Source organism: Sinocyclocheilus grahami, unplaced genomic scaffold, assembly GCF_001515645.1.
Source record: "Sinocyclocheilus grahami isolate Dianchi unplaced genomic scaffold, SAMN03320097.WGS_v1.1 scaffold726.1, whole genome shotgun sequence".
NCBI classification, from domain to species: Eukaryota; Metazoa; Chordata; class Actinopteri; order Cypriniformes; family Cyprinidae; genus Sinocyclocheilus; species Sinocyclocheilus grahami.
In genome coordinates this window covers 300,285-312,496 of record NW_015505905.1, presented here as the reverse complement: position 1 = coordinate 312,496, position 12,212 = coordinate 300,285, and the positions used below count along the sequence as shown (strand labels likewise).

Here is a 12,212-nt window from a genome sequence, read left to right as displayed (position 1 = left end):
ATTTGTCTTTTTAATATGTTTAGCATGTTTACACAGTGAAATTATGTTTCACCTGGTTGTTTTACTAAAGATTTTTAAATCACTGAATGACATTAATGTCAGTTTGTCTAAATATTACAGAGGTTTATTTTTATTTATTTATTTCTTTGCAGCAAATTGTCATCATCTAAGAGAAAGTTTAATTAATAATTTGCAGATGCAGCTAGGGTCACAAACCAAGTCTATAATGTAAATAACAAGTGAAACTACAATGAACGATTTATTAATAATAAGGTTTTTGTAGTGTTTTATATATATATATATATATATAGGTGGCTCTTTGACAAAACTGGCATATTACTCCACTGTCCAGCATAAAGTTGCCAAAGTCAGGTCGTTTGATCATTCAGCGAAGGTAAGCTTGCAGGTAAGACTTTTTCACTCCATGATCACACATAACATTAGGGACCCTTTTTGGAGACAAGGGAGGCAGTGTCAGAAAATCTGATGAGAAAGTCATGTACTATACAAAAAGTAAAACAAAACAAATAGTACATCTTGTTAGATTTAAAGGACTCCTATTATTCTTGTGTACATTTTCAACTTCCTTTAGTGCATAATGCTGTTTTTTGCATGAAAAAGATCTGCAAAGTTACAAAGCACAAAGTCCACTCCAAAAGAGTTTCTGGGCCTGTCCCAATACCTACACTTGCAGTCTTGGCACAATTAAGAAAGCATGCACATGACAAAAAATAAAAATGGCAACACTCAGTGCCGTTAATGCACTCAAAATCCACACTATCTCTAATACAGCTTCGGTGTGGTATCCCATCATTCATCATGTTCAGGAACTCACAAGCCCCAAAAGAGTGAAATGTTGAGGAAAACTTTGCGGTGTAATTAATTTAATTAGATATCACATATCATTTGTGTAAAAATGTAGTGTTGCACATTTTATTGTAACAAAGACGTGTATGTGTATTATGTAAAACATTTTCAGCTGTTTTTTATCGCTTGATTAGAAGCACCACAATTAAATTGGGTCATTCATAGCCATTCACTAATGAACAGATATTTAGATTTTTATTTTAAAGTGCAAAGTATCACATATACACAATGTGTAAAAAAAAAAAAAAAAACTCAACTTTGCTTGCATTTTTACAATACTATGTTGTAAGTGTGTCCTATTGATTCATTAAAAGTCCTACACACACTTGCAGTCTTCACGACCACTTAAACACTTGGGTTTTTATTATGTATTTCACAACAGAATTTCTCACAATAAAAAGTAAAAGAGCATAGAGGTCATTAACTGTTATAGACGATGTTAATGGCATATGAGCCCAGTCTATCAAGGTGTTGCAGGATGTATTGCAGTTCCTTTTTGACTGCACAGTGTTCAGATGGTCATGAATTAATGGTAATTTTAAAATTTAAAAGCAATGCCATAGAGGAACTGTTTCGGGTAGGGCTGCACGATAAATCACATGCGATTGTCGTGCGATTGGTTCTGTGATTAGTAGTAAATCTCCAAAACTGACAAGCTACGCAATATAATCGCAGATGAATCTCATTCGATTATGAACGCGATACTGCGTAGCTTGTCAGCGAACTATGCGATTATGAACGTGATATTGCGTAGCTTGTCAGTGAACTATGGCTCTGTGTATTGAATGCCGCTCTATCTGAAAGCACGTGATGGAGATTTACTACTAATCACAGAACCGGCTTTACTGACAAGATGCACATGACAGTGACATTTGATTTATCGTGCGGCCCTAGTTTTGAGTTTCCCAAAGAACTGTGAAGGGTTCATAAAAAAAATCTTTTGTCTAAAGAACATTTTATATAATTAACAGGTTTCATGGATGTTACTTTATATTAAGCTTCTTTGCATTAACATTAGTTAAAATTTTTATAATTATTTGTATATATTTTTCATGTTATTTCTTTCTAGGAAGCAGAAGGTGACCCTCTTTATGAGATATCTGTACAGGAAGAGATCACTGCCCGTCTTCACTTTATCAAGTTTGAGAATGCTTACATTGAAACCTGCCTAGATTTCATTAAAGACCACCTGGTCAACACAGAAACCAAAGTCATCAAAGCAACTGGTGGAGGGGCATACAAGTTCAAAGACCTGTTAGAGAAGAAGTTAAAGCTAAAGTAAGTGAAATTTTATAGCTGACTGAGAATGATACAGACATGCTTGGAGTTCAAGGATTTGTTGTAATGGTAATTCAATTGTATTTTTAGAGTGGACAAAGAGGATGAAATGACTTGTCTGATTAAGGGATGCAACTTTGTTCTGAAGAATATCCCCCATGAAGCTTTTGTGTATGCCAAACATGCTGATTCTGAATTCCGGTTCCAGAATACACATCCGGACATCTTCCCTTACCTGCTTATAAATATTGGCTCTGGAGTCTCAATAGTAAAGGTATATCTGTACTGCACTGTGTCTAAATGCCTCTGTTATATTATACACACAAAACAAATCCTGAGTTTGCAGACTTTCTAAAGAAAGCACCTATGTCCTGTTTTTGAAGGTTGAAGCAGAGGACAAATTTGAGCGTATTGGTGGCAGTTCTATAGGTGGTGGCACTTTTTGGGGTCTTGGAGCTTTACTTACAAAAACCAAGGTGGTTCATTATGTGAAGTATTACTAGGAATTTCTACATTTTAGTTTTTTCTTTATTATTTTTTAAATTCACTTAATTTTTTTTTATCCCTTCCCATTCTCTTTCTTAGAGGTTTGATGAGCTTTTGCAGTTAGCATCCAAAGGACAACACACAAATGTGGATATGCTTGTTAAAGACATCTATGGAGGTGCTTACGGGTCCCTGGGTTTAACTGGAGACCTCATTGCAAGTAGCTTTGGAAAATCAGCCACCACAGACAAAGGTAAAGCAGAAGAATAAATACAAAAGTGGTTTGATTGTAACATGAGGCAGTTTTGTTGTATGGCCTGTTTTCCTCACCCAGGAAGAGTCATTTGACCCTTCACCTAGTTTGCAGTGTTATTAATGTGAAATGAAGCCAAAGGTCTTTGGTTTCACAAAGGCATACATGAGGAAAGTGTAACAGAGTTGCAGTGTTACTAAGTAACATCTTCACCGTTTTGCACCATGAATTCAAAGAATAGTTTACATGGCAGATCTCACTTACTTGGGCATTTTGTTGTATATTTCTCAAGAGTTCTCCAAAGAAGACATGGCGAAGAGCCTACTGCACATGATAAGCAATGACATTGGACAGCTTGCCTGCCTCTATGCCAAACTGCACAACCTTACCAGGGTCTATTTTGGAGGATTTTTCATTCGAGGACATCCCGTTACCATGCACACCATCACCTATAGCATCAATTTCTTCACTAAGGTCTCCAACCTTTTTTCTTAATTATAATTCTGTATCAATAATGATTACGTGAGTGTTTGATACAATGATTAATATTGTCAAATTCTGTCAAATATTTTTAATTTATCATTGCCCCAGGCAGTCGATTTCCTATCACCTAATTCTCTTTCTCCATGCGTAATACAGTAATAACAATGACAGTATGTTATCCCCTGCTTACATTCTCAGGATATAAATCTTATTACATATTGCTGTGTTATGTGAGCATTTTGGATAAAGAATTGTGTTTATTTGTAGGGGGAGGTCCAGGCTTTATTTCTAAGACATGAAGGATATCTTGGTGCTATTGGGGCCTTTTTGAAGGGGGCAGAAGAAGACAGTAAGCTATTGTTGTGTACACAATCAAACTTTAGTATTTGCTGCAGTGAGTGTATTTTGTTTAACCTACTTGTTTCTTTGTGTTAGATCCTAACCAGTACAGCTGGGGAGAGAACTATGCTGGCAGCTCTGGTCTCATGAGTGTGTCTCCAGAGCTGAATCCTGTGCAGCGGGCTCGTAGTGGAACGGTAATTTGCACAAAAGATGAGGCCTCGAGTAAATTTGCTGTTGCAGTGTTTTTTTTTTGTTGTTTTTTTTTTGCATGTCTTTTTTGAAAGACAAAGTAGATTGTAGTCTAAATGCATTATATTTATGGATTTGGCCAAATGAGATGCATGCTACTTATCTTTCATTACCTATTTATGTTCTCTGTAATGTTCTTATTTCATCTCTTTTCTTTTTTCTTTTCTTTTCCTCTTCTCCATCCGTCCATTCATCCATCCATCCATCTTCTCTATCTATACCCTAATATTTTCCCTTCAGTTTCCAGTAAGTACATTTCCATCCAGGTTTTCTTGTGGTTTTCTCTGCATGCTCTTTCCTTTAAAAAAAAAAAGAAAAAAAAGTCATCTCTGGTAGCAGAAGGTTTTTGTATCATTATGAATGTGAAGTTGCCATGGATATTATTCGGTGTGATGCACTTATTTCTCATGAGTGTAAACGGTGCAAATTATCTAATTGTAGATGAGAACTCACTGTCTGGAATGTTTGACAGTTGCTGCTGTGGGAAATTTGTCATAAAGGTAGCGTTTTGATTGCACTGTTAGGGCCCCTTTACACAGAACATGTTGTTGTGTTCCACTGCGCTGCTTTTTCTTGTTTTCCAATGCAAACATGCGCTAAACAGACATCTTTAACTGTTGCACCGCTTGTCATTGTTTTTTCAGTGTCTCACACATGAGCGCCACATAAAGACTGTGTGTAAAGTTAAAAGAAGTTTAGCTCTTAAAGATGTGTCTCAAGACTTGTCCATTTAGCAGCGCTGTAGTTCTGCAGTTGAATACTGTTGCATCGGTTGCCGTGATTTTGCCAAGTCAGACATGTTCCTGGATCAACATCTTTTGTTGATCCTGGATCAACATTACTGTCCAAAAATATAGACTAAACCTAATCCCTACCCCTAAACCTAACCCTACCCATAATTTATTCCTAAAATCAGTGTGAAATGATAGCTGATTAACAAGGGTGTAGAAGCACCTAATCCTGATCGTAAGCCTAAAACAGATATTTCCTGAAAAGTTATCCCTCAATTCTGATTGGTTAATTGGAATGTTGTTCCAGGATCAACAAGGATGTTGATACAGGAACATGTTGTACTTGGTGAAATCACGGTCACCCTGTTGCATGGTTGGTTTGGGTGGTGAATAGAGTGCTGCAGAGATGACGTGTTTTCGTAGGCCAAAACCCAAAACTTACCCATCTTTCTGCAATAATAATTCTTTTAAATTTCATGCTGTTGCTGTTGCTGTTAGGGCTGGCGGTATATCGAGTTTGTACGATATATCGATATTTTCTTTATAAGCGATACGATATGAGGCAATACCGTTTATATCGATATACAGTAGTTCGATTCGAGCGCATCTGAAAAATATAGCAGAGGACACAGACTGAGCTGCTGCGGAGAAAGTGCATAATACAATTTGTTCTTAACATGTGACAAGCTTTATATTAAGGCCTTTTAAAACTGGTAAGACATAGTATAGTTTATAGTTTTGCATTGTTTTTAAGTGGCTCGGCCCGTCATATGCTCTATGACACAAGGCTACTCGCGTTGTTTAATGTGTTTGAAATGTGCTGTTTCCCTTAATGCATAACTTACATTTCACAGGTATATTCTCCATCTGTAAATGTTAGAAAGTCATGTTAATATTTCCATTTTGCTGTCAGACTTCAGTGAACGAGCACCTCCACGCGCATGTGCGCCAAACAGACAGAGCTCAATTAAATATGAGTGCAAAAATTCTGACTAAAATATACATTTCGCTGAAATATTTGTAGTTGGACAATAAATGTGACATGTAGAATTTTAAACCTACAAGTAAGTCTATTTTTATGATAGCACTAACTGTAAAGTGACTGTAATGGGGTAATGAAAATAGCCTAACACAACTCTGTGCTTTTGTTCTTATTTATTTTCATTTTTATTTTAGTGAATTTAACATCCGCTTTAAAAGCCTTTTTTGGTTTTTAGATTGCAGTGTTACAATGTTAGAATGAAATGTGATTTTAACCCTTTTTTGCACATAATATGAAGGCTTACATGGTTACATTCATAAGAATCTAGTCATGAGAACTTAATGATCATGTAAATACATGCATCTTTAAGAATGAATGAATGAATAAATAATATATATATATATATATATATTAAATACAGATTTAAAAAAAATTTCAAAAATGAAAATACAGAGATATACATACCGTATATCGCAAATTGTCCAAAAAATACAGAGATATGAATTTTTGCCCATATCGCCTAGCCCTAGTTACTGTAACACTCTCTGTAAAACTCCATATTGTAGTAATTTATTGCCTTCCAGGTCAATTGGGCACCTTTTTAGGGGATCTGGATGTGCTGCTGTGTCACAACTTTTTTGAAATTGTGTTTGTATATATATATATATATATATATATATATATATATTAAATACAGATTTAAAAAAAATTCCAAAAATGAAAATACAGAGATATACATACCGTATATCGCAAATTGTCCAAAAAATACAGAGATATGAATTTTTGCCCATATCGCCTAGCCCTAGTTACTGTAACACTCTCTGTAAAACTCCATATTGTAGTAATTTATTGCCTTCCAGGTCAATTGGGCACCTTTTTAGGGGATCTGGATGTGCTGCTGTCCTTATTCCCTGAGGATGGCAGCCCACTTGTAGTCGCTGGTGACTTCAGCATCCATCTGGAGAAGCCTTAGGTTGCAGAATTCAACTTTCTTCCATCCTCATTCAATTTTAAATGGCTCACCACCACGGGAATTGAAAAATCTGGCAACCAGATCATTTACACATCCAGCTGTGTCACAGAAAACGTTTTGGCAAAACACATTTCTGATCATGTCTTTATTACTTTTGATTTCAACTTACTTCTTATGTTGCCACCAACCCCCTGCCAGTTGTATTCAGACAAAACCTACGCTCATCCTCTCTTCCGTCTCCCACCCAATTCTCACCACTGGATGTGAAAAGTGCTACAGACTCTATATCATCACTTTAACTTCCTGTCTAGGCGATATCTGTCCTCTCTCCTCCAGGCCAGCGTGTACTACCCTCTCTAATCCCTGGTTATCCGATGTTCTTCATGAACACCGGTCCAAACTCAGGGCTGCAGAGAGAAAATTATGCAAATCAAAAGATCCAGCTGACCTGAGTATGTATCAGTCTCTGTTTTCATCTTTTTCTGTTATGGTCCACACTGCCAAAACTTCTTATTTCTACAAGATTAACAGCGTTTCAGATGCACGCAAACTCCTAAACATTCAACTCTCTCATCTGCCCCCTCCCACCACCTCTTTAACAGCTGATGATTTTGCTAATTTCTTCACGTGTAAAACTATAACCATCAGTAGTTAGTTTTCAGCTCCACACACACAAAAACTCAGACCAGCTACATTCACAGCCAACAATCTCTTCAAAATCTAGTCAAAAGTATCTAAAATTCTCCTCTGCAGTCATTCTACCACCTCCCCTCTAGCCCCTGTCCCCTCACACCCCTCTATAAGCCATTTCTCCTACACTTTTACCAGCACTCGCACACATCAACACATCTCTCCACACAGGCACTTTCCCCACCATGTTCAAGCAGATTCGGGTAACCCCACTGCTTAAAAAAATACACTAAACACTATACTTATAGACAGTTGCAGACCTGTCTTGCTCCCCCCATTTATAGAGAAAACTCAGGGATCAGGGCAGGGTTCCTCAGGGGTCAGTTCTTGGACTCCTCCTGTTCTGCCTATACACTACAGCACTGGGACCCATCATACAGGCACATGGTTTCTTGTGCCATTGCTCTGCTCTATTTTTCATTTCAACCAGATGATCTAATGGTAGCTGTACAGATCTCTGGCTGCCTGGTGGACATCTTGGTTGAAAGAACATCACCTCCTGCTCAACCTGGCAAAGACAGATCTTCTTATTATCCTTGCCACTTTGACTTTGTATATTTTAATTTCACCATACAGCTAGGCTAGGTTTATCAACAATAATCCCATAAAGATCAGTCAGAAGTCTTGGGGTATTCTTTGATGACCATCTGACCTTTTAAAGATCACATTGCAGAGACCGCACAATCATGCAGGTTTGCGTTGCACAACGTCAGGAAGATCAGGCCCTTCTCAACAGAGCATGCTGAACAACTTTCTGGCAACATGTCCAACATGTACAATCAAACCACTATAGATGATTCCGAACGCAGCAGCATGACTGGTCTTAAGCAAGCCCAAGAGAGCCCACGTCACACCTCTCTCTCTCTGCACTTACTACTGGATGCGGCTCGCATCAGGTTCAAGACATTGATGCTTGCATACAGAACAGCCAAGGGCTCTACACCCTCCTACCTTCATTCACTCTAGTGAGGCTACATCCCCTTCAGAAGCTTGAGATCTGTAAGTGAGCAACACCTCATGGTACCATCACAGTGAGGAACAAAATTACTTTCCAAAACGTTTTTTTTTGGTGGAATGATATTCCCATCCCCATCTGGCACACAGAATCTCTGACAATATTTAAGAGACAGCTGAAAATTCTTCTGTGAGCACCTAATTGCATCCTGAAAAAAACCTCTCTGCTTACACTTTTCATTAATTCCACCCTGTTCTAGCTGATACTTTTCTGAACAATGTCAGAAATGTATTACTAGCACTTCTCGTATTTATTACTTATGATGAATCGCTTGTTGTATTTCTCATTTAATTATTACTGTGGACAAAAGCATCTGCTAAATTAATAAATGTAAATGTGTTGGGTTTTTGTCAAGGGATCCAAGGTAATGAAAAACTTCAGCATTCTATAGCAAAGAATGAATATTTATATCCTGAGTGAACTCTTAAGTTAGGTTTGTATGCCTGTTTTATTTTTTTAACCTCTTCTTGGTATCATCAAATGTCTGCTGCCATTGAATTGCCATTCAATGCGTTGTGGGTACTTACTTTTCTTTATTCATTGTCTCCAGTTTGACATGTTGGAGATGGACCGTCTGGAGAGGCAGCTAGTCAACCTCCCCCTGCTGCAGGACCCGACCTCTTATATTCCAGACACGGTGGAGCTGACTGAGGATGCATTGGCTCGGGAGTACTGGCTCTACTGCTTTGAGGAGGCATTGGATGGGGTAAGACCTCCAGGCTTTGTATTTTTGTCTTTCATTTTGTGACTTTGATTATTAACATGCTATGCTAACTTTTTAGAAAATAAATATGTAATCTCACAACTCAGCATAAAGGCCGGTCAACTTTGAGACTAAAAGGGGCGTTCACACTGCACTTTTCGTTCCATTGACTTCCATTCAAATGCTTGCAAATGCGTCAGACCGGAAATGCAAAACCCATGTGAAAAGTTTTGTATTTCGCTGCGTTGCAAAGTACATGCTTAGTGTGAACTCTGACCTGCGAATTCGCATCAGGTGAAAAAAACGTGTGACCAACAGCAGATCGATACGTCACAGCATAACCTCGTAGCTGAATTAAAAGAACAGAAATTGAAAACTGCAGCGCTGCAGGAAAGTGGAGTAAATTGTATGTTTTTACATTTTATTATGTGTTATGTGTTGAATTAAAATATTTAAAAAGATGCTGCAGAGCGACCTCATATCACGACCGAAGCAGCATTCAAGGAAATTTTGCATGCTCAAAGTCTAATGTGACCGTGACTGTGACCGAGATTCTTACCAACAACCACCCACTGTGACTTGAAATTCTGTTAGTTCAAATGTAGAAACAAGACAGAAATAACTTTCTGGTCGGGTATATGTTGATATGTAGATGTTTTGATGTCACTAACCTGGCAAACTTTGTAAAAGCAGGGCTCGCAAAATTAAAAAATCCCTGGTAGCCCTTCGGGCAGGTACTCTTAAGATTTTGGTAGCCCGAAAATTTATTTAACTAGCCCAAATAAAAAAAAAGACAATTTTTTTTTTAAATATAGAAAATCAGATAGGAGTTTAAATGTCAATCAAAAATATTTTCAGTACACAAATATCAACAAATATGAAGGAAGGAATTTTATTTCACTATTTACAGGGTATCTGCAGAATATTTTAAAATAAATTTAAGGCAATTTATGACCCATTTTAAGAGCTGCACAAGTAAAATGTATGAGTGGGGTTGGACAATGTCTGTGGTAACATACATTGCTGAGCAATAAAATTACATGATTTACAGTTCAGATAAAGGTTTTCACAAAAACAAAAATCTTATTCAACAGCATTTCAGCCTTTAGACCATTTTTATGAAAAGGGATAAATCAAGCATATAAATTGTCAATTTAAAACGTATAAATATTACTGTCTTAATTGTTTAGATTTTTAGGAGGCACATTAACTTCTTTTTCATATACAACTCCTATGTGTTTGCTGCGTAAAAACACGAGTTGATATTTGCATTGATCTGACCATAATCACAAAGAAAGGCTTATTGGAAATGCAAATTCATTCTCTGCCATGAGGTGGCGCTTTAGGAGCACTGAAATATTGCGGTTTCCCCGGTAACGGCTGTACACAAAGCAGCTCCCCGCTCATAAACGCTGTTTATCAGGAATTATAGGTAAAATGAAATTAAAATGCCAACCACACATTTCTGAGGACAGTCGGTTCCCATCAGATACATTCAAATAAAGACATCCACGCCGCGTTTTGACTTGAAACATGCAGCGCTTATATTTATTCAATGAAGTTTAATCCAGCCGTATCGCGACTCTTGTCTTTCCGTCCCCAACTGTAAGACCACTTGAAATTATAATTAAGACATTTCTTACACCATTTAACATATTTAAAACTTTTTATGGCCTTAAGTTTGATACAACTCACTTTAGGAGTTTTTAAATCTGCATTTAAGATAGCCCGTCGGGCAGAGTGGTGATACAGTTTGGTAGCCCGACTGGAAAACACAATAGCCCCGGGATGTCGGGCTAGCGATTTTGCGAACCCTGAAAAGTGATTAGTAATAATTCCTTACATTTATATAGCGCTTTTCTGGGCACTCAAAGCGCTTTACATAGAAGGGGGGAATCTCCTCAACCACCACCAGTGTGCAGCATCCACCTGGATGATGCGAAGGCAGCCATATTGCGCCAGAACGCCCACCACACACCAGCTTATTGGTAGAGAGGAGACCGAGTGATGAAGCCAATCAGTAGATATGGGGATGGTTAGGAGGCCATGATGGTCAGAGGCCAATGGGCGAATTTGGCCAGGATGCCGGGGTTACACCCCTTTAGTACTTTAAAGCTGCAGTCTGTAACTTTTTTTGGTTAAAAATGATCCGAAATCAATTTTGAGCAAGTACATAACCAGCCAGTGTTCAAAACTCTCACCTTACTTTAGTCCGGTAAGCTTATAATAATGTTTATATTTTGAGTGGTACTGGTAGGAGTTTGCGGGCCATTCGAGCATGCTGCCACATCATTACGTCATGTCTGTAAACATGAAGAAGTTGTCCCAGCTAATGGGCTGTATCACATGCTGCAGGTGATGGATCGTTTATAGCTTTTTCTCACAGCAGCTGGAATAATTAAACTTAGCATTTTCAGGGCTTGACATTAAGCATTCTCATGTGGTTGTCCTTCGGACAAGTAAATTTGTCATTTACTTGTCCGAGTATAAAAGTTACTTGCCCGGAGAGAAAAAATACATTTAAATTGAGTTATAAATATAATTATTTATTGTAATTATACAAAACATAGTATAGTGTTTATAGAGTATATGTAGTAGATTTTGTGAGCATGGCACATTTAGTTTTAGTTAAATTTTTCTTTTTAAATAAAATAAACAAAATAATAATGTGAAATCAGTATCAACAAAATTCATCTTTGCAATGAAGAGGAAACACGGAAGCTGCATCTCAAGTGGAATAGATATATTTACCCACTGTTTAATGCAGCTCTGAGGGACATGGAATGCTTTAACCTGCAGTTACAAATGAATAAATAATGTTTTTATGCATAAAACAAGGGATGGGTATCGTTAAGGTTTTAACGGTATTACTACTCTTATCGATACTGCTTATCAGTTTGGTACTTTAATGGTATTCTTATCGGTACTTTTTGTTTTATATATATATATATATATATATATATATATATATACAGTATATATATATATATGACAAATTAAGAGCTGAATTAACATTGCTTTATATTCTGAAATGTATTTTAATATTTAATTAAATGAATATAAAACATCAATTTGTAAATGCACCAGTGTGCAGGCATTTTTTGTGTTTTATACATAAGATACAGTAAGAACATGAACAAAGAAACAAAGTAAAACAAAC

The 12,212-nt window shown here is 37.1% G+C and overlaps 1 protein-coding gene across 1 annotated transcript in view; it reads left to right on the top strand.

Annotated features, from left to right (window-relative positions):
• Positions 1-304: 304 nt before the first annotated feature.
• LOC107560420 (pantothenate kinase 4-like) overlaps positions 305-12,212 on the top strand; it is a gene marked incomplete at its 5' end in the record, with an annotated part of 32,025 nt that continues 20,117 nt past the window's right edge. Inside the window, 10 exons of the mRNA XM_016244599.1 lie at positions 305-394; positions 1,937-2,145; positions 2,236-2,419; positions 2,529-2,621; positions 2,731-2,884; positions 3,177-3,358; positions 3,635-3,716; positions 3,803-3,903; positions 4,199-4,204; positions 8,900-9,055. Of these exons, the coding sequence (XP_016100085.1) occupies positions 305-394; positions 1,937-2,145; positions 2,236-2,419; positions 2,529-2,621; positions 2,731-2,884; positions 3,177-3,358; positions 3,635-3,716; positions 3,803-3,903; positions 4,199-4,204; positions 8,900-9,055 (1,257 nt within the window). The remainder of the gene's footprint in view (positions 395-1,936; positions 2,146-2,235; positions 2,420-2,528; positions 2,622-2,730; positions 2,885-3,176; positions 3,359-3,634; positions 3,717-3,802; positions 3,904-4,198; positions 4,205-8,899; positions 9,056-12,212) is intronic.